Source organism: Thamnophis elegans, chromosome 3, assembly GCF_009769535.1.
Source record: "Thamnophis elegans isolate rThaEle1 chromosome 3, rThaEle1.pri, whole genome shotgun sequence".
In the NCBI taxonomy this organism is placed as follows: Eukaryota; Metazoa; Chordata; class Lepidosauria; order Squamata; family Colubridae; genus Thamnophis; species Thamnophis elegans.
In genome coordinates, this window is record NC_045543.1 from 4,843,297 (window position 1) to 4,864,903 (window position 21,607).

The 21,607-nt window shown below is 41.6% G+C and overlaps 2 protein-coding genes across 3 annotated transcripts in view; one reads left to right on the top strand and one right to left on the bottom strand.

The window, feature by feature from the left end:
- The window catches only part of ASAP2 (ArfGAP with SH3 domain, ankyrin repeat and PH domain 2), a 116,621-nt gene extending 108,110 nt beyond the window's left edge, over positions 1-8,511 (top strand). For both annotated transcript variants that reach the window (XM_032214694.1, XM_032214693.1), the window contains 3 exons: positions 239-345; positions 3,216-3,338; positions 5,122-8,511. In XM_032214694.1, the coding sequence (XP_032070585.1) occupies positions 239-345; positions 3,216-3,338; positions 5,122-5,196 (305 nt within the window). In that variant the 3' untranslated portion in view covers positions 5,197-8,511. The remainder of the gene's footprint in view (positions 1-238; positions 346-3,215; positions 3,339-5,121) is intronic.
- Positions 8,512-8,814: 303 nt separating this feature from the next.
- Positions 8,815-21,584, bottom strand: ITGB1BP1 (integrin subunit beta 1 binding protein 1). Its single transcript, XM_032213707.1, has 7 exons — positions 21,303-21,584; positions 19,021-19,122; positions 17,040-17,118; positions 14,617-14,753; positions 14,278-14,370; positions 11,821-11,970; positions 8,815-9,423 (listed from the first exon to the last, which is right to left on the bottom strand). Exons 2-7 carry the CDS (start codon positions 19,090-19,092, stop codon positions 9,352-9,354), a joined length of 603 nt encoding a protein of 200 aa, XP_032069598.1. The 5' UTR covers positions 19,093-19,122; positions 21,303-21,584; the 3' UTR covers positions 8,815-9,351.
- Positions 21,585-21,607: the final 23 nt, after the last annotated feature.

A 21,607-nucleotide genomic window follows, 5' to 3' on the forward strand; every position in this document is an offset into this window, starting at 1 on the left:
GCAAGACACAGGTGCCATTCCCGATCTATATTTTTTAAATTACTGTTAGTACATGCTGAATTGCATCCTTGGTTCGAGTGATATAGTTAGAGGCTTTTGATGTGGGACATGATTATTTTTGTAAGCGCTACAAAAACTGGCTTGGTTAACAAGAGTAATGGCATGGGAAATTATCTAAGAACAGAGTGATGTCTGTTGTTTTAAAGTTAGCTTTAATTTTTCGTTTGTTTAATCACAGTTGAGTCTTCCTCTGCATCTGAGACTGCTGTATCTCAAACTGCCCCTTCTACCAACATATCAGTGCCAATCCAACCTCCAGCACCAATGCCAAGAAAATCACAAATAGTAAGTAGTAAGTAAGCATGTCATTCTCTTAAAAGGCTGCAGTTGGCAGCTCTCCCTGCTGAAACTTAAAGACAATTGTACAGAATCTTAATTTCTTCAGAATCCTTCGGTACATTCAGTTTGACCAAGAAACAAACAAGAAGGTATGTTTGGCTTTTTATATATCCCTCACTTTGGAAGAACTTTCGCTTGAAATCACATGGAGGACTGAGACTATTCAAAGAAAAAAAAATGTTTGTATGTTGCAAATATAGCTAGCAAGCTGTGAAACTCTATTTATTCCAAGTAGCATCTTTGAGCTGGGAGCTAATTATAAATAATAAATTATAGCTAGGTTTGAATAATAATAGCTGTGTTTTATACCTATTCTGTTTATATCTGCAAGAGACAAAATACTGAATAGGATAATAATCTCTCCTGCCCATCCAATGAGATTCACAAGGAAGGGCTTAGCTGTAGGTCCTGTTTATAAAATTGCACCTTTTGCCAGAATCAAAAATATGAGTCTTCACTATTATAACCCCTGCTCTTTGGACCTGTATATCAATCGAGATTCAATCCCATTCAGAGAGCCGAGGTGGCACAGTGGTTAGAGTGCAGTACTGCAGGCTACTTCAGCTGACTGCTAGCTGCAGTTCGGCAGTTCAAATCTCACCAGGCTCAAAGTTGACTCAGCCTTCCATCCTAAGGTGGGTAAAATGCGGACCCAGATTGTTGGGGGCAAGAGGCTGACTCTGTAAACAGTTTAGAGAGGGCTGTAAAAGCACTATGAGGCAATATATAAGTCTAAGTGCTATTGTTATTGCTATCTTCGATAAGCAGAGGTGGGTTGCTGCCAGTTCAGCCCAGATTGGCTGAACCAGTAGTAGTGGCGGCAGGAGGCACCCATCAAAATTTGGAGGCTTGGAAACTGACATGTATTTATGACGGTTTTAGTGCCCCGGGGTCATGTGATCACCACCTCCAACCTTCTGACCAGCAAAGCCAAGCCAGATTCACTTAACAACCATGTTACTAACTTAATAACCTCCGTGATTCACTTAACAACTGTGGCAAGAAAGGTTGTAAAATGGGGCAAAACTCACAACGTCTTGCTTAGCGACAGAAATTTTGGGTTCAGTTGTGGTTGTAAGTCAAGGACTACCTATACAGCACAAGGTGGCATTTCAATTAACTGAGGTCCGTTCAGAAAAGCAAAATAGTTAACTCTGAAGTAGCATCCAGTGAAAGGTCCAGAACTTGAGTAATTTATCAGAAGAACATCCTTTTACATGTTCCAGAAGATCTGTAAAAGCTTTACCTGCAAAGAGAGATCTCTTGCTTCTTAGAAATCGAAGTGGTGGCTGTTGACTTTCACCCCTGTTCTGATTTTGAAACGATCACGGTTGGGATGGAATGCGCTCTCAGAACTGCACTGATCCAACGTGTGACCTTTGCTAGTGAGAAAATGTGTAGTGTTTCTCCAAAAATAAGACCCTGTCTTAATATACATTTTTGTCACCAAAAAAGACACCAGGTCTTATTTGGGGGGGGGAGGGGAATATCGTCCACTGACTCACCTGAATTGCGCGCATCGCCCCCAGCCTCTTTTACGCTCTCGGGGGTCTTCAGAACTTCTTCATCCAGCAAGCCTTTCCTGAAGGCCTCTGCAACCAATAACACAGCTCTGTTATCAGCTACGGAGGCCTTCAGGAAAGCCTTGCAAGCTGCAGAAGAAATGGGCCGAGGTGTGCGAGGCCTGGCTGCAACTATAAATAGTAGGCAGTGGTGGGATTCAGCCAGTTTGCACCTATTCGGGAGAACCGGTTGTTAACTTTCTAAGCAGTTTGGAGAACCGGTTGTTGGAAGAAATTTTATTTTGTTTTTTTCCACTTTACAAGGCTAATCCTGTAAGGAAGGCAGGAAGGAAACATTCTGGTGTTGTTTCTAGCCTAATCTCTATAGCCCTGCTTACAGAAACTGCCTCTCCAGTTAACCCTTATTACCATTGTAACAACTAAGGTGAAGCACCCATCGACCTGAGTGACATTGACTTGGCCACGCCCACATGATCACATGACCACCGAGCCCCCGCCTACCCAGCTGGTCATTAGGGCAGAGAACTGGTTGGCAAATTATTTGAATCCCACCACTGGTAGTAGGGCAGCTCCAACCTCCCATCCCCACCCTAGCTTAATTTTTACCGTGTACTGTGGAGTGGGTGGGGTCTTCATTAGAGCTTATTTGGGGAGGGGGGACTTATATTGGGTGTACATGTAAAAATCAAACTAGGACTTACTTTCTGAGGTCATATTTTCGGAAAAACACGTTAGAAGGCAAACATACTGTATAAGTGGGGGGGGGGGGGAAAATAATACAGTAAATGTCATGCCTGAACGATAGTCCCAGAGCCGAGGTGGCACAGTGGTTAGGGTGCAGTACTGCAGGCCACTTCAGCTGACTGCTATCTGCAGTTCGGCGGTTCAAATCTCACTGGCTCAAGGTTGACTCAGCCTTCCATCCTTCCGAGGTGGATGAAATCAGGACCCAGACTGTGGGGGCGATATGCTGACTCTGTAAACCGCTTAGAGAGGGCTGAAAGCCCTATGAAGCGGCATATAAGTCTAACTGCTAAATGCTATTGCTATTTATTCCGCTACCCAGATAAACCTTTAAAAAAAATTGACCTGAAACTCTGGAGAACTATTGCTACCCAATATAGATTGCGTTCAATTTATACAGACAAGTAATCTATTTTGGTTTAAGGCTTTTTCCTGTGGTCTTCTGTCTGTTTGAGAAAAAAACACTGTTTGCAGCCTACATCTGTGCTGTCTGCCCTATGTTTTCAACACCCGGTTCCTTTTATCTCTCTCTCTCTCTCTCTATTTCAGTCAAAAACAAAGCCCAAAAGAGTAAAAGCAATCTATAACTGTGTAGCAGATAATCCCGATGAGCTAACATTTTCAGAAGGTGATGTCATCATAGTTGATGGGGAGGAAGATCAGGAGTGGTGGGTAAGTATTTTTGTTTTCAGCTGAGGTTAATAAGTGACTTAAAACTCTCTGGTTCGCTGTCTGCAGTTATAAAAATAAAGCAATCATCCGCAGAATCGACTTCCTGGATGAAACAGTCTGTTTCAGAAGTATCTGCTGAATGAAACCCTTTCTCATTTGAACTGGAGACTTTCTCTATTCCTTCCTTTGGTACAGAATTCGTATCTGGATAACTCAGGAGTGGGGGGAAAGGTTAGCCCAATCCTTCTGTCCCCAGAATTCAGTGAAGTTACACCTGTATCCTGTTTCCCAGTCAGGCTTTTGAACGCATACAATATTTTCTTATTGTACACCAAGTGAATGAGAGGAAGAGTGGGAAACAGGAGAGAAGAAAGATAGGAAAAGGGGGATAGGAGAGAGGGTAAGGGGGGAAGATGAGGAGGATAAGGAGGAGTGGAATGAAGAGAGAGGAGAAGGAGAAAGGAAGGGGAAGTAGAGTAGAAAAGGATGATGGAGGGAAGAAAGGAGGTAGGAGAGAGGCAGAAGAAAGAGGTGTACGGAGAGCAGAAGAGCTAATAATGGGTTGTTATCTTTGGGCGTTGATGGCAAGAGGAACTGATGTAATTACTACTTAATACAATAGGATATTGGCTATGTAATAGTATACATGTGACTGTATGTTATGAAAATGGAAAATAAAAAAGTATATTTAAAAAAAAATACAAAAAAAATATTTTCTTATTCTGCCAATGATAATGGCATGCTCAAAGCAGGGAAGAGAGTTGAAGCTACACATAGCTTGTTCTCACCTAATTTATGCCAGAAATATTGCAAAGGCTAGTGCCATCCTCCCCTCCCCAAATTCACTTATATGATTTTATTGAACATATAGTGAGGATTGGAGATTAAACCTCTTTTGCGGGGAATTATTTTAATTCAGGATCAGTTTCCTTTTAGTTTAGTTAAGTTTATTAGTTTTGTATGCCGCCCAATCCCGAAGGACTCCGGGCGGCTTACAATAAAAAGGGAAGGGGATAAATAAGACAATACAAAATTTAAAATACAACAACATTCGCAATTAAAGTGGGACTGGATATTTCAACAGCCCCAGGCCTGCCGGAACAGCCAGTAGCTTTATGGAAGGCTGGGAGGGTAGTAAGGGTCCGGATCTCAATGGGGAGGTCGTTCCAGAGGGCCGGAGCTGCAACAGAGAAGGCCCTTCCCCGGGAGGTCGCCAACCGGCATTGGCTGGCGGATGGAATCCGGAGAAGGCCAAGTCTGTGCAATCGAATTGGTCTTTGGGAGGTGATTGGCAGGAGGCGGTCTCTCAGGTACCCAGGTCCGATGCCATGCAGGGCTTTAAAAGTAACTAGCACCTTGAAGCGTGTCCGGAGACCAATGGGCAGCCAGTGCAGCTCGCGGAGGATAGGTGTAACGTGGGTGTACCTAGGTGTACCCACAATCGCTCGCGCGATTTTAGGTCTATATGATATATCTTGTAGCATTGAAGAAGGGAAATTTCATTGGCTATATTCACATTTCTACTATGCAGGTAAAAATCCCACCATCAGTACTTCTGGTCCTAACATAATTACAGTTCCTGGGTGAAATCTCAAAAGTTTTGGGGACAGAGTCCCAAAAGAGCAAGAAAATGTTTAGGTGAAAATTTATTTTACAAAGTCAACATATGAATAATAAACAATTTTATATGACTGGAAAAAAACCTGAGAATATTTTAAACTTGCTTTATGAGTTGTCCTCATTTTGAATTCATAACTACTCTAAATTGTTTTCTCTTTTTCAGATTGGGCACATTGATGGGGATCCTAATCGGAAAGGTGCTTTTCCTGTATCGTTTGTGCACTTTATTGTTGATTAAAACAGCTCCCTGCAAGTGGAAAGTTTCCCTTTCTAGATTTCATTGGGACTTCCTTTTCATCATCAAAATGCCTCCCTGGGATCCTACAAAATAACATCGCTGAATCTTTTATCATTGCAGTTCTTGAAATTATTTTCCATGGGACTTTTAAAACAGCAGAGCCACTCAGAAAGGTTTGTGATGATTGCCAAAAGCTGCAAAAAACACACACAAGAGCTCAAATCCATGACAATGTGAGAGGCATATTAAGAAAGCTAGAAGTTTAATCTCTTGACTGCACTAACGTGTTACATTTTAGTGCCAATGTCAGGCCTACAATAAGTATTTAACTTTTGTGGCGAGGACGGCTTTTGAGATCAGTTTCAGGACTGTAAGTCAACTGAAAATTGGTATTTCGTTTTCGTTTCTTTTGCTTTTATTTAGTACATTTAAAAACACTTTTGAGAAAAATAAGAACATCCTTCTTGGTTGTGACATGGTGGAGTTTCTTCTTATTCATGTCCGCAGCCATCCACAATGTTCGTTGATCAGAGAGGCAGGATGGGGGGGGGGGGGGGAGAAGTCTTTTGCCAAAGACTTCTAAATAGCAATCTCAATCATATTTTTTTTTTTAAATGCATGCATGGAAAGGACTGAAAGTGATAGAAACCCAGCCCTATTTAATGTCCCAAGTAATAATCTAACCACATTTGAGGAAACCTGTATAAGTATACGTTCCCACAGCATGCATTTTTGGTTAACAGAAAAACAAATCTAGAATCCCCCCGATAAGAAACCTAAGGATTAGATTGCTGCAAGAAAATCCATGTCTCCGTACAGTAGATTCCTTTTCTCCTGTTGAAAAAGGGTTATGAATGCACGGGGACGAAAACATCACTATACATACCCAAGCGGTGAGGAATACGTGCTTGAAAATGACTCTGCATTAGGCAGCAGCATTGGCAAACTTGGGACATTTTGAGTCCAACGAAAAAGTCAAAACCTATTGTATAGCAACAGTTAAAATAGTTTGGGATAACCTAATAACCTAGTCCAATTTCCCATTGGTTGAAGAGCCTGTGTTTCCTTACAATGACTTTTAACTGGCACAAATGGAGGTCTTGAGTACCTTCACTTGGTAAATAGCGTTTTAAGATTTTATACCTTTGTAATACAAAGGAAGAAATTAGGAATATTTTATCAGTTTATGAGGAAGAGAAAGAAGGTATTAATTCTCCCTGCCAATCTCCCCTTCTTGTGCATGAAGTCAAAGAGAAAAGCTTTAAGATAAAGCAGTCCGAGAGAGAGAGAGAGAAATGCACATGGGTCCTCATATATATCTCAGCGGAAGGCTGCTTCCTTGGAGTAGCAAAACGTTAAGTAATATGCATAGATATTCATGAAGATGCTTGGTTAGGAGTGGCCTCAGTTGCATTAAAGAAATATTTTAGTAATTTGATGTGTAGATATTTTAAAACCTGAAATCTGATTACCTCGTTTTATAAGTATGAGGTCATAGTTTTCTATACTAAATATGCAGTTAATATTTTATGCCATACAATAATTACCGTCAAGGTAAGGGGAGGGGGGGAAGGGAGGGGGAAATCAGGAGGATGCTGATAAATTTAAATGGGAAAGTTTATGAAATATTACTTACAGTCCTTTTCTTTGAAAACAAGTTGTAAAGCACATAGTGGTATGTTCATTCTGAGATTGCTATGGTTAACAGTGTCGTAGTCACTGATTCAGAACGGCCCTGCGCTAAGGTACACACCGCCTGTCGTCCCGCAAGCAGTTCCGCCTGTTTGTGGGACTTGCATCGTGTACCGAAATATATCCTAGAACATGGTAGTTAACACTGTTAATAATTGTGAATAGATTTCATAATTCAAAACGAATAGACTCTTAACAGAACATAGCTATGTCCTTTTAATGTTTGTATATTGTGATATTATTGTAACAAGTTTTTATTTTGCATATGCTGCCCCAAAATGTGCACTGGTAGCATAGAATTAGAATATCAATGTCCAGGTCACATTGGCTTTGGATCACAAGTTTTGTGACTATCGTATCTCTAGATTTATCAAGAGAACTTTGAATTTCTGACACAGAAATTATGTATATATATATTGGCTAGTGGAAGTGGAAACAGATGGGGGAAGGACCCTTTTGGTATATTTATATTGGATGGGGGGAAATGCTGGATCTCGATATTTCTGTGGCCTTGCTGAAGTACATTTGAGGCAATTTGTCACATGTATTGATGCAAATCATTTGGCTGATATTAAGAACAATAGGAACGGTTGCAGTGCGATGGAGGAGCAAACTGGAATATTTTCAAGCTAGTTTTGTTGTACGTTTTAAAGCTAAGTCTGCATATTCAAAGTTCCCATTGAAATATATATGTATATTAGGAGAATAGTTGGCCACTACACATTTATTCAGAGGCTGATTAATTCAGTTGGGTTTTCAACTCTTTTATGTTTTATATGCCTGGCAAATGCAAGGAAATAATTTGTCACATTATTTTGCACATTACTTACAGTGTTTAACACAGAATCTTTCAACAACTATGTGCAAAAATAGCCTTTCGAAGCTTCTTTAGCCTTAGATTTCACACTGGGTAGGATCCAAGGAACTCGACTAGATACGTACTCCAAGATGCTTGGACTAAAATGGTTTTCCAATGCCAAAACCTCTTTTGAAACCAAGGGTAACCACCAAATATGGAATTTATAACCCATGTAGCTGTCAGACAAAAAACAATAAAAGTCAGGAAATTTGCCTATAAAGATATGCTTAATGTAGAGAAACATGGCTGGAGTTAATTTGAAAGTTTCAGATAATCCTGAAAAACACTTGATTATGGCTACTAGACAATCTTAAAGAGTATTTCCTCACACTACATCAGTATGATAGGCTTGTAAGAAACATTTCAAAATACTGTTTCTGTGATAATGTAGCGTTAACTCATAACAGGTCAGATAATCTGGATTTTTTTAAAAAATACGCGGAACTCTGTAAGGTCATTCAGATTTCATGACTGAGCTGGCCATGTTCAACAAACTGTTACCAAGCACATACGATTACTGTGTTAACTTTTTAAAGGAGCATAAGACACTTAAAATGCAGTTCAGAATGCTACTTGAGATGTATAATTTTTAATGTGATGGTTTTGACTGTTTAGTTGCAGAGCAACTGTATACATTGTATAACCTAAGACCATTTCTTATTTTTTAGTGTCTAGAGGCAGTGATTTATAATTGGAGCATGATTAATTTTACTTCTGTTAACTCAGTCATTAGACTGAAAAAAATAAACTACTTTAAAGCCTCAGATTGCCTTTGTGTTTATGTGAGAAACATCCTTCGCAATTGAGAGTTCTGGAATGGAAGATTGACACTCCAAATCTAGTAACATTTATAGCCTTCCTGTTCTGACCCCCCCTCCTTCGCTCGTTCAAAGACGACAGGCAGACAGACTTAAAAGGAAATAACTTTATCAGTCCTCGGCTCACGCTGGCTGCGAGCCCAAAATAAACATAAATAAAGTCTCTGGCAAGAAGATAACAGAATGCAAACACAAAGATCTCTTACAGCCAAACCAGGTGTACAGAAAGGAAGCAAATCACTTCTCCGAGTGCCTCTCACAAACAAACCACGACCGATGAACCATGAACGGACGACGAACGTTGACTTCTGCAACCAGGGCGTGGCGCCATCCGTCCTTTCATCTCCAGAAGACGACGCTAACGAGCCCCAGCTGCATTGTTAATCCTGCATCCCGACTCAACTCACAGCAAACTTCTGATGAGTCACAACACCTTCCTAACTCTGATCTTGCACAATATGCTTTTTAACAATCAAATATACACAGAACTAAGGCAATTTAAAAAGTGCAGTGACTAGACAGAAGATATTTCATTGATTTTTTTCAAGTTTATGAAATGGTAAAATAGAGTAATTTAGCACAGAGAGCACATAACAGAACATTCTGCGGGTTTTTGGTCCCATTGCTTAATAACAGTAATGGCAACATTATATATATATATATAGTTTAAACATGATATCAAAATAATTTAAAAAGTACTCTGGTGCAGATATGAACTTTTCTTCTCCACGTATTAAAGTCATTGGAAGAAGAGAGCTTTTTCAGGATGACATATCGCTACAGTATTCAGGACTTTTCCGACGTTAAAACGGAGTCGAAGGCTGTGGATAGCACTTTACAAATAGCTTGTGCTTGTTCCTGTTATTTTAGAAAATAGTTAAGAAGCGCTTAGTTTTCACCCGCATAAGAAAACATTTTACTGTACCAATTACAGGATGTTGTTCTGCTTCAGCTTCCAGGCGACAAAGGCTTGCTACGTGTGTAAAAGTTGCTGCAAGAATATAACTCGCGGATATAAAAGAGCAGAACTGGTTTAATGATCACCTGCTCTTTGTTAAGTCAAGGTGGTCCTTGACTTAACGATCATTTGTTTAGTGGCTGAGATCATGACAATGCTGGGAAAAGTGAGTCACAGCCAGCACTTGCACTTAAACCATCATAAGATGGTTTAAACCATTAGAGAGCAGAGGTGGCGCAGTGGTTAAATGCAGCACTGCAGGCTACTTCAGCTGACTGCAGTTCTGCAGTTCGGCTGTTCAAATCTCAGCGGCTCAGGGTTGACTCAGCCTTCCATCCTTCCGAGGTGGGTGAAATGAGGAGCCGGATTGTTGTTGGGGGCAATATGCTGACTCTGTAAACCGCTTAGAGAGGGCTGAAAGCCCTATGAAGCGGTATACAAGTCTAACTGCTATTGCTATAACGTTTCCTATGGTGGTGAGATCGAAATTTGGATGTATTTACTATCGTTGCAGCATTCGAGGGGGTGGTGTCATACAATCGCCATTTGTGACCCTCCCAGGTAGCTTCTGAGAAGTAAAGCCAATGGGGAAAGCCAAATTTATTTAACAACCATAGCTCTCCCCCCCCCCCCTCAATAAAAAGGTGGAAAAATCTGGTGCTTCTGTGTCTCTCACTGATAGCTTCTCTTCCTTGTTGAGGAATGTTCGAAGAGGATCAGCATAGGTTATAATGATTCTACAATTTTTTTACTACTAGTCTAGGAGTGGGATGGTATATCCCTCCAAGTGATATGAACTACAGATAGTCCTAAGCTTACAACCACAATTGAGCCCAAAAATTTATGCTGTTAAGTGAGAAATTGGTTGTGGGTTTTGCCCCATTTTATGACTTTCCTTGACACATTGGTTAAGTGAATCACTGCAGTTCTTAAATTAGTAATACGGTTGTTAAGCGAATCTGGTTTCCTCGTTGGCTTTGTGTGTCAGAAAGTCACAAAGGGGGATCCCGTGACTCTGGGACACTGCAACCGTCATAAATTGTGAGTCAGCTGTCAAGCATCCAAATGTAAAACACAACAGACCATGGAGATGCTACAACAGTCGTAAGTGTGAAAAATGGTCATGAGTCACTCTTTTCAGTGCCATTGTAAGTTTGAACGGTCACATAAACTGTTGTAAATTGAGGACTACCTCTGGGTATGTTCTTTCCACTAACTCTGCTGGCTGGGACAGAGGACAATTGGCATCAAAAGCATCAAAGGGCACCAGGCTACTTGTACAATCCTGCTCCTGCGTAAATATATATGGTACCCCCCAACATCTTACACCATTTCTGTCACATTTTGAACTAGTGCATGTACTGGGGCATGATGCATAGGAATTGGCCCAATTGTCGTTACTTTTAAAGCCCTACATGGTTTAGGACCTGGCTACCTGAGAGACCACCTCCTGCCATTCGTGGCACGCCAAAACCGCGGTAGACTACAGCACGCCCGACGAAAGCACGTACATGACGTCGTCAGCAGCGCGACAAATAAAATTAAAAATAAATAAAATTAAAATAAAATTAAAGCAAGCCGATTCACATAAAGGTAAGGGTTAGGGTTAGGTTAAGGGTTAGGGTTAGGTTTAGGGTTACGTTAAGCATTAGGGTTAGCGTTAGGTTTAGCATTAGGTTAAGGGTTAGGGTTAGGCTTAGGGTTAGGTTTGGGGGGGTTAGGTTTAGATTTACGCATTAATTGTAAGTTTACCGCTCACAGCGTGCTGTTTTTGTCGCGCTGTGATGACATCACGTACGCGCTTTCGTCGAGCACGCTTTAGTCTACCGCGGTTTTGTGGTGGAACCCTGCCATTCACCTCCCAACGACCAACAAGATCGCACAGGTTGGGCCTCCGGGTGCCGTCGACTGGACAATGCCGGCTGGCGGCCCCCCGAGGGAGGGCCTTCTCTGTAGCTGCACCGGCCCTGTGGAACGATCTACCCATAGAAATCCGAACCCTTACCACTCTCCCGGCCTTCCGTAAAGCAACTAAGACCTGGCTGTTCCGGCTGGCCTGGGGCTGTTGATTAACATCCAGCCCCACTTGATTGGATGGTGCATTAATTTTAATAATTGTATCTTTTCTTAAATTTTTGTAATTCTTTTTATTTTGCTGTGAGCCGCCCAGAGTCCCAATGGGAGTGGGCGGCATACAAATTTTATTAAACTTACAAACTTAACAATACGCATTAAATAATATTTTGCCAAGAATGTGCGGTAAGTGGCTTTTTAAAAAAAATAAACACAAATCTTACCAAACTATTGCACTGGTAAATCCAAAGATTGTATTCTTCGGAGTTTGAATCTGTCGTCTTCAGAGCCAGTAAACTCTTCCCTGCTCCTAAACCATCATCGTAGCAGACCATCCGGACAATTAGGTAGAGTGCATGTCTATGCAAAACATCCTGAAAGTTCTACTAATTAATTTAAATTATCATGAAAGAGAGAAGAAGAAAAAAAGACACCGTATCACCAATACTTCCAAACCCTCAACGCTAGCCTTTGGAAAGAGACTGTTGTTCAACTCCGTATTTACTGAAATTATTATTGTGAAGAGTTACTCATAGGCTAGCAAAATCATAAGTTTCCTGTTAAGGTAGTGATGACCACAAGGTTAGGAGCCTAGATTAGTGTTGTAGTGAAGACAACCAACATTGAAATGTAGGAGGCATCTACATGGCTAAAGGACCCGGATATCTACGAGACCGTCTTCTGCCATATACCTCCCAGCGACCGATAAGATCACACAGGATGGGCCTTCTCCAGGTGCCATCGACTAGACAATGTCGTCTGGCAGCTCCTCGGGGGAGGGCCTTCTCTGTAGCTGCTCCGGCCCTATGGAATGAACTACCCCCAGAGATCCGGACCCTCCCCACTCTCTCGGCCTTCCGAAAGGCTATTCCGGCAGGCCTGGGGCTGTTGACCTCTTGAATGAGGTCCAGCCCCGCCTAGATTGAGTGCGTGATGTGTTTTTTGTTTAACCTGCTTTTAAATTTTTATTCTTTTAGAGATGTATTTCTGTAAGCCGCCCGGAGTCCTTCGGGATTGGGTGGCGTATAAATTCATTAAATTTGAATTTGAATTTAACAATAAATAATGAAAGTAACAAACATTAGCATATAAATCCAATAAACCAAACACCCATTTCTCTTGAGAAAAGAAATTCCTTTTATCCAGAGATAGATAGGAGACGACAAAAACTGTCAATGCAATAATTACTCTTGGAAGGAAATAATTGTTTTTCTTTAGGGATAAGTCATTCACTCAATTTCCTTAGGAAATTCCAGCCACACATGAGCTGCTTTAAGACCAAACTACGCCAAAGCATACAAATTCAGCTGGTTGACTGGGCTACTGGGCTATCCAGAGAACCAGCAATAACTTCCGACATGTTCAAATTATCCTAGGTGGTGGGGAAATCCTAAAGAGAAAGCCAAAACCAAAACTCAAACCTAGGGATAGAAAATCTCTTGGGGAGAAGAGCAATAAAAAAAGGAAACTGGATGTAGGCAGGTAGAGTGAACAGAATATTCCGAAAGGAATGGATTCTCATTCCAATGCAACATTGGTATTTGGTATTTATTCAATTTGTAAGCCGCCCTGTTCCCCGAAGGGACTCAGGGCAGCTGAACAAAAGCCAAGGGAAGGGGAGCAAATACAGAAAAGTAAGACAAAAAAAACAGGACAGTGATACAAACAATTTAAAAAACACAGCAAGCACAGCAAATTCGAATAGGGGGGGGGGGGGACTCAACCCCAGGCTTGCTGGGACAGCCAGGTCTTAACGGCTGTCCGGAAGGCCTGAAGGGTGGCGAGGGTCCGAATCTCCACGTGGAGCTCGTCCCAAAGGGCCGGAGCAGCCACAGAGAAGGCCCTCCTCCGGGTGGTCGACAGCCGGCACTGGCCGGCAGTTGGAATTCGGAGGAGGCCTAATCTGTGGGATCTAATGGGTCTATGGGAGGTAATTGTCAGGAGGCGCAATGTTTTCCAACAAAGCAGGCGCCATTTCTATAAACCTCGGGGACTCAAATACGCAATCAAGCTTGGAACAAGCTTCCGATAATAGCTTTAAGCCAGATGCAGTAGATCTTTTTCAGCTGAAAGGTGTTTACTGAAAATACATTGAACTTCATGAGGTAGAGGAAAGCTATGTCAGCAGATCTGAAAAAAACTGGGTCATTTCTGGATGGAAATTTGAAGTAGAAATAGAGGCTTTTCCCTCAATGGTTTCATGTGTTCATTTCAATTCTTTTAGTAAACTTTAGTTGCTTCATGAAAAGGATAGTCAAAAGGTCAGAAGCACAAGCTAAAATGAAGCGTGTGGCCTAATATGCAGTTCACAGAATGTCATCCCTGCTTCATCAAGCTGTATGTATCCTGTTTCCCCCAAAATAAGACCTCCCCGGATAATAAGCCCTATCGGGCTTTTGAGCGCATGCGCTAAAATAAGCCCTCCCCGAAAATATTGCAACACAGCAGCAGCCATGAGGTGACCACGCTCGCTGCCTCCTGCAGCTCAAAAATAATAAGACCACCCTGAAAATAAGGCCAAGCGCTTATTTTGGGGGTCAAAAGAAAATAAGACTGTGTTTTATTTTCAGGGAAACACGGGTGAACTTGCTATTGTAGAATCACCCAGAGGAAGGAGACAAGAATTCATATTGCTCCTATAATCGTGCCAATTGCATCTTTTAAAACCATTCATTACTTACACACTGGTCCAACGATGTGACTTTAATACCGTATTTGGAAACTCCCATGATAAATTCTTCTTCCCCGGGAACAAAGGGCAGCTTTCCATCTTGCTTTGGGGAAAATAAAATAAAAAATGGTATTCTGACATGAAAACATAAATAGCAAGTTGCTCTATTTGGATTAGAGAAATACTCATAGAATTGTAACTGTTTACTGTTAAAAGGATTTCTCATAGTTTTTTTTCCCCTTTGTCCTATTTCTTTCTCTGTTTTGTTAAAGCACATATTCGTGCAAATCCATTCAACTCATTTTTAAAAACCATGATTAAGTGATTAGCTAAAATAGGCAATCTTTACCTGTGCCACATCTATATAATTAATCAAATCCAGGGGTCCCTCTAAAGTCTTGCTTTCATCAAGATTCAGTTTTTCAATGGCACCAACATATTTCACTCGAAATTCAGCACAAGTATCTGAATTGCTGTTACTTTGGCCTATAAAGAAATATATTGAAAAACACATCTAAGTCGTTTTTAGTTGTTAACAAGCGGCTTAGGACATTAAAAGGACTCAGATTCATGACCTATCCCGCATAACTGAACTCAGATCTAATAACACTGGTATCACAACGTTTTCAAAACTGCTGCTTTTAATATTGGAGAAGTCCATAAAAGAGAAAGCACTTAATCCTTTATCTCGACACCAAGAATGTCACCTTTAACCATTTTTTCCACATTATCACTTCAGAATCACGACAGAAGCCGCCTCTCTGGTTCAATATCTTATTCAGTCTAGAACAGGCCTGTCAAACTGGCGGCCTGTAGGTGGCGGATATGTCACGTGCGGGCCACGCCCACCCCAGCTCTGCAAAGGCAAAAAAGTCACGCATGATACGTCACAATCCAGCCTGTGACGCCATCAAATTTGATACCCTTGGTCTAGAACTTAAAAGATCCAAAGCATCCCTTAACATTCCAGTCTCTGCTTGAAGGCTTCTAATGAGAAAAAGACACATTCTCAAATTAGTTTCATTGTCAAAGTATATTTTTTCCGTGACCCGACAAATGTGCGCTCGACAAAAGCGCACCGACAAAAACCGCGACGTCATAAACGCGCCCACAACGCGCCGACAAAACCACGCCCACAAAAGCGTGATTTCAGTTAAGGTAAGGGTTAGGTTTAGGGATTTCAGTTAAGGTTAGGGTTAGGTTTAGAACTCGCGGTTATTACTTGTTTGTTGAAGGCGCGCTTTTGTCGGCGCGCTTCTGCACTCACTTGTCGGCGCGATTTAGAACTTGCGGTTTTCTCACCGCGCTTTTGTTGAGCACACATTTGTCAGTGGTTTAGCATAATAAGTCAACTGAAAACTGAAATCCACCCACTACAATGGATAATCTTTACCCATTTCTGTGGAGCACCCCTATTCTGGAAGCACTGTTTCTTTTCGAGAATTAAAGCTGAATAAACCCCGTTTTTTTAGAGGTCTCCCTCCGCCCCCAAGACTAGACTTCCATATTTATTTGATTGTTATGGTCACCAACTTCATAAAACTCTATAGAGAGTTAAGATCCCTTAAATTGCTTAGAAACAGAAAAAGAATTTTAAAAAACCAAAACAAATATCCAGTGTCGTCATTCCAAGTAATGAACTCTTGACACTTCTTTCAGGTTCAAGAGATCCTTTATTGAGTACATCATATTGGCACATAGAAAGGTGAAGCTAGCTCTAAGTTATTCCCGTGCTAAGGGATAGTTAAAAGAATAAGACCTCCCCTTTGTCCCTTAGGACACACAGGCCAATCAGTCCAGGTGTCGATTCCTGCTCAACTTCGATTGTCCGGTTGAAATGACCTTGGTTCACACGGCTGGAAGATGTTGTGACTAGCCAGCTGAGGAACCACATTCCTGAGTTCTTCCCCCCCATGCTCTCCCCTCTGAAGGGCAACCAAGAAACGAAGCATGGCTTCAGCTGAAGTCGTTTTGCCGATTAACATCCAAAACACAAAAGAATAACAAAGTAACTGAGGTCAAACTCTGCATATTCCATTCAGTAACTTTAATTTCTGTGAGATTATCCTATACGCTGACCAGTGGTGGGTTCCGGATCCCGTTCCAACCGGTTTGGTTGGAACGAGCCTGGTGGTGTTCACATGGACGCGCGCAGTGCGTGCTTAAGCACACAGCACACACATGCGTCTTAGCGCCTCCACGAGCCTCCATGATGCTCCAGCTGCTCCGCGGAGCATCGCGCAGGCACTGTACGTGCCATGCGTGTGCATAGAAGCCTTAAAAGACAGGTAAGGAGCTCGGGCGGGCGGGCGGGCGGGCCCTCCGGAGCACCGTACCAGAACGGTATCCGGTGTTCCAGGCAGGCTCCGATACACCCGTACCGGGGTGTACCGCCTGCAACCCACCACTGACTCTGACCCAATACTCAAGGGAAGAACCGGGTTTTTAGTGCCTTAAGTAAGGCCCGCATATCCTTGATGATCTTCACTGCATTTCTCTTTAACCTTTAACCTTCTATTCTACCTTCTAAAACAGCAGTCAGGCTAATGTCGCTCAGAAAGAATTTCATCGTTCTTGTAGGCATAATTCTAAATCTCAGGACAATGCATCGGAAATCCTCCAGAACCCAGCTGAGATGATAAGGATAAAAATATATTTTCTGTTTTGAAAAATAATGCCAGATGTAGACCTCCCCATATAGTAGCCTACTGTTTTAAATACCGTACTCGGCTACGCAGTCTTGTAGATATGACACCTCCACAAGTTTCATACCTGAACTCTTTGTAGAATCTGTATCCAGACTAGCAACAGTGCTAGATCGCGAAAGACCTCCAAGGCTAGAATCCACGGACTAGATAAGGAGAAAGCTGAAGTTATTATGGCCAAACCTGTTTTTTTTTAAAGAAAACTTCTGTATTAAATATGAAATGCATTACAACTATTGATGTTCTTAATTATTTAACAGCTTATACCTTTTTAATGTGGGCTTTAAAAAAAAAGAAAGAGCTGTCAAGATGAGATCCTTTTCTTAGGGTCACCAAACCAAGAAGAAAATAATCAGATCTTGATATTAGAAAATCATCCTGGGGTCCCATCACTATTTGTTATACAAAAAACATCTAATCAATATTACAGGCATTGAGGTTTCTTTTAATGATTAATACTTGCATAGTGAACTTTCATTTTCATTTCCTATTATTAAACCTACAGTAACACCACCAGGAGGAAATGTCACTTCAATTTCTTTTAATCCCACCTTTATTTCTATAAATAACTCAAGGCGGCAAAAATACTTAATGCTCTCTCCTCCCCCTATGCTCCCTACAACATATCTAAGGCAGAGCTAGAACTCATGGCCTCCTCCCAGTTTTAGTTTATAGAGTTTTGGCTGACCAGCATTTACTTTGGACTACTGGGGGGGGAAAAGTTTTATAAAGTTGATTTTATTTAAATTTAGTGAACCGTGGCAAAACAGGAAAAAAAAATTGCCCATGTTTACAGATCACGTGAAGTAGGCTAAATTAAAAACTTGAAATAAAATATCCTGGAAGAAAATAAAGGTGGGGGTGCATGACCCCCCCCCCAAAAAAATCTGGGGCATCAAGCAGCAAACCAGGATTATAGCAAATGGTATCTGGATTGATATAGCAATAGCAGTTAGACTTATATACCGCTTCATAGGGCTTTCAGCCCTCTCTAAGCGGTTTACAGAGTCAGCATATTGCCCCCAACAACAATCCGGGTCCTCATTTCACCCACCTCGGAAGGATGGAAGGCTGAGTCAACCCTGAGCTGGTGAGATTTGAACAGCTGAACTGCAGAACTGCAGTCAGCTGAAGTAGCCTGCAGTGCTGCATTTAACCACTTCTGCTTCTGCACAAGGATGGCACACGGAAGTAATGTGGGTGTAGAATAACTGAAAATAGCCAAATGACAGAATAACGTGGGCATCATCTTAGCACTTTTTCTATCTTGTTTTTATGACTTATAGGATTCACTTCTGCCATTGTATTTTTCCAATATGTATTTCCCTGTCCTAAACAGGGGGCTTGGACCATCAATATGAAAGAGCCGAGGTGGCGCAGTGGTTAAATGCAGCACTGCAGGCTACTTCAGCTGACTGCAGTTCTGCAGTTCGGCTGTTCAAATCTCACCGGCTCAGGGTTGACTCAGCCTTCCATCCTTCCGAGGTGGGTGAAATGAGGACCCGGATTGTTGGGGGCGATATGCTGACTCTGTAAACCGCTTAGTGAGGGCTGAAAGCCCTATGAAGCGGTAGATAAGTCTAACTGCTATTGCTATTGCTATAATATGTATACGCCTATTGTAACGCCTACTGATTTACGAAGTTTGATTAAAAGGTATAAAATCACTGCCCAGGGCGTAGCCCAGGCAGTTCAGTTTTGGGTGTGCGAACACTCTGAACTCTTGACGCGTCAATAAAGCTGTTTCTCTCGCACCTTCGTGGTCTCGAGTCCTGGTCTTTCGTAAGATTGCTAAACCAAAAACCTCAATCTGCTGCTACACTCTTAAGTTCACAAAAGAGTGGGTTCAGCTCTAGCTAGATTCTGAAAACTGGATCAAGTTCTTATTTTCCTGTATTACTGACTAGGGTAATTGGAGTTGATGGGAGCTGAAAAACAACATCCCTACAGCACAAGTGAGCCAGATCGCATCTGGTAACCCATGGATGGAAGAGATGATCTTTTAGGATACACTTTCTTAAACTAAAACTATATCAAGTATATCTTACTTTGCTTTTAGTACTGATTTCACTGCTTTGTGAGCTGCTGCTGCTGTGCCGTTTTTTTCCTTTCCTGAACATTTTTTTTTTTTAGTGATTCACATTCAAAACCTGTAAGGAGACAAAAGAAAATCCTGTTTCTTATACAATTGAAAAGGGCAATCTTAAAAATATACCTACCTGGGCTTTGCCGAGATATATACAACTGCACTTGGCTGGAACTCCAATTGCCAAAAGAATACATGAAGCATTTCTTTGGAGGGAATATGCCTAAATATTTACCTTCAACAAAAGTAGCGATATCAAAACCAGTCTACACACCAATATTCTTTGACTAAATCAGAAGCTTTTTGGGAGGCTGAGAGGCAAAATAGGAGCAAATATCAACTTTTACTTAGGGTTATTTACGAATTAAATTTCCTCTGAAAGAGATTGTATACCGAATTCCTTATATTAAACCAGCACATATATATGTCATTAACTATATCTCTTATCATTTCATTGTTATTATCATTAATATTTGTTAACAAAATCATTTATTACTTATATCCAGTTTCCTCACCTCCAGCCAACATAGAAATATAACTTGTTACCATTATCAACTATTTATTTAAGCAAGCAATCTAAAAATTACTAAATTCCTACTTCCTAATCATCAAACTTAGCTATTATTATTATTATTTATTATCAATTTTCATATATCAACCTGCGTCCTTCCATAAGGCATATAGTCTTATTTATTTTGCCATTTGTGGAGTTAATCTTCTGTTTATTTTCTTGGTAAAGTTTTTATGGACATCTCTCCGCACCTTGTTGCTTGTTAGATCTCTCAGGCAATCTCAGCGCCTTTTTGCTACTTTAATTAATTTATCTTTGATTGTCAATCCTGTTTCTGATAAAAAAAAATTTCTCTTCAAAACCATCTAAACTAATCCTGGTTAATTCAAGAATCTAATTTTCAGTACTTGCGTGACGGCTGAACAGTACCAATCACGTGCACGGGATTGAAAGGTCCATGGTACTACTAGCCCAGAGGTGGGTTCCTACCAGTTCGCACCTATTCGGTAGAACCGGTTCATCAAATCTACCGAACCGGTTAGAAGAGGTTCCACCAGTTGACCCGGAAAGCAGGCCACACCTACACAAGAGGTTCCAAAATTTTTTGAAACCCACCACTGGTGGGTGTGTAATGTCCCGCAGTTATCTACGCATTAATAATGATCTAGTAATATTTCCTTATACATTTTAGGGACGTTTCCTTACATAATTGGTGTTTTCTTTCATACTTTTGGATTTCTAATGTCTGTTTCCGTTAGTTGGCAATTGCTAAAACCAATCCCACGTGAAAAAGTATTCAAAGCCTTCTTGATTTTAATTGTCAATTTATTTATTCCTGCACATTGGAATATTTATTCATTTACCTATCTCTTGTTTTTCCACTGTTGTGCAAACACAATTCCAGCAGCTGCTAACATGTGTAAAATTCAATATATATTATACTCCCTTTCGAATAGCCAACAAAATATTTCTGGTTTTAATTCCATATCTTGCTTTACGATTGCTTCTAACCACTAACTTCTGAATAGCTACTTGGACCGACCTAAGTACTAATTCATAATTTCATATCCGGTCACATGGGCAGCAAGCCACTCCCATCTGATCACATGGGTAGCAAGCCACTCCCATCCAGTCACATGGACAGCAAGCCACTCCCATCTGGTCACATGGGCAGCAAGCCACTCCCATCTGGTCACATGGGCAGCAAGCCACTCCCATCTGATCACATGGGTAGCAAGCAACTCCCATCCGGTCACATGGGCAGCAAGCCACTCCCATCCGGTCACATGGGTAGCAAGTCACTTCTATCTGGACACATGGGTAGCAAGCCACTCCCATCCAGTCACATGGGTAGCAAGCTACTCGCATCCGGTCACATGGGCAGCAAGCCACCCCCCCCATCTGGTCACATGGGTGGCAAGCCACTCCCACAAAGGAGGCCACGCCCACAGAGTAGGTCCCAACAATTTTTGAAACCCGCCACTGTAACTAGCCCGTGTATTCAGCGAGTTGTGCGAAGGCTGCTAAAGTTTTTAACACTTTTTAAAGTTTAGGCTTGGAAGAATATCCTCCTTATTAAGAGTTAACCGGGCAACTTTGTTTGAGAAGCAGCGGGAGGAAACATTCCCACTTCATTTCCATTTTTTAAAAAAATTCCTAATATTACCTTTTCTTCCCCTCCCCTCCTTTTGCTTCTGAACCCCGAAAACCCCGCATCCCAGGGAGAAACCCACCTGGGGAAGCCTTGTCCGCATCACCAGCTGGATGAAACAACCTCCATGCAAGAAGCCAATTGGCTCAAACCTTTACCCTTATTCTACAGACCTACAAAGATAACAAAAATAAATGAATTTAATCGCCCCTTTCTGAGCTCGGCTGCTTTCCCGCTCGGCATCGCCTCCGAAGCGCTCGGCGATTAACAGGGAACCAAGTCCTCCTCCCCGCCCGGGACCAATAACATCTGGGGCCAGAGCAGCCGCGCTTCCCCTTCTCCTTCCGGGTACCACCCCGTTATACTGGAGAACTTCCGGCTCTTCTT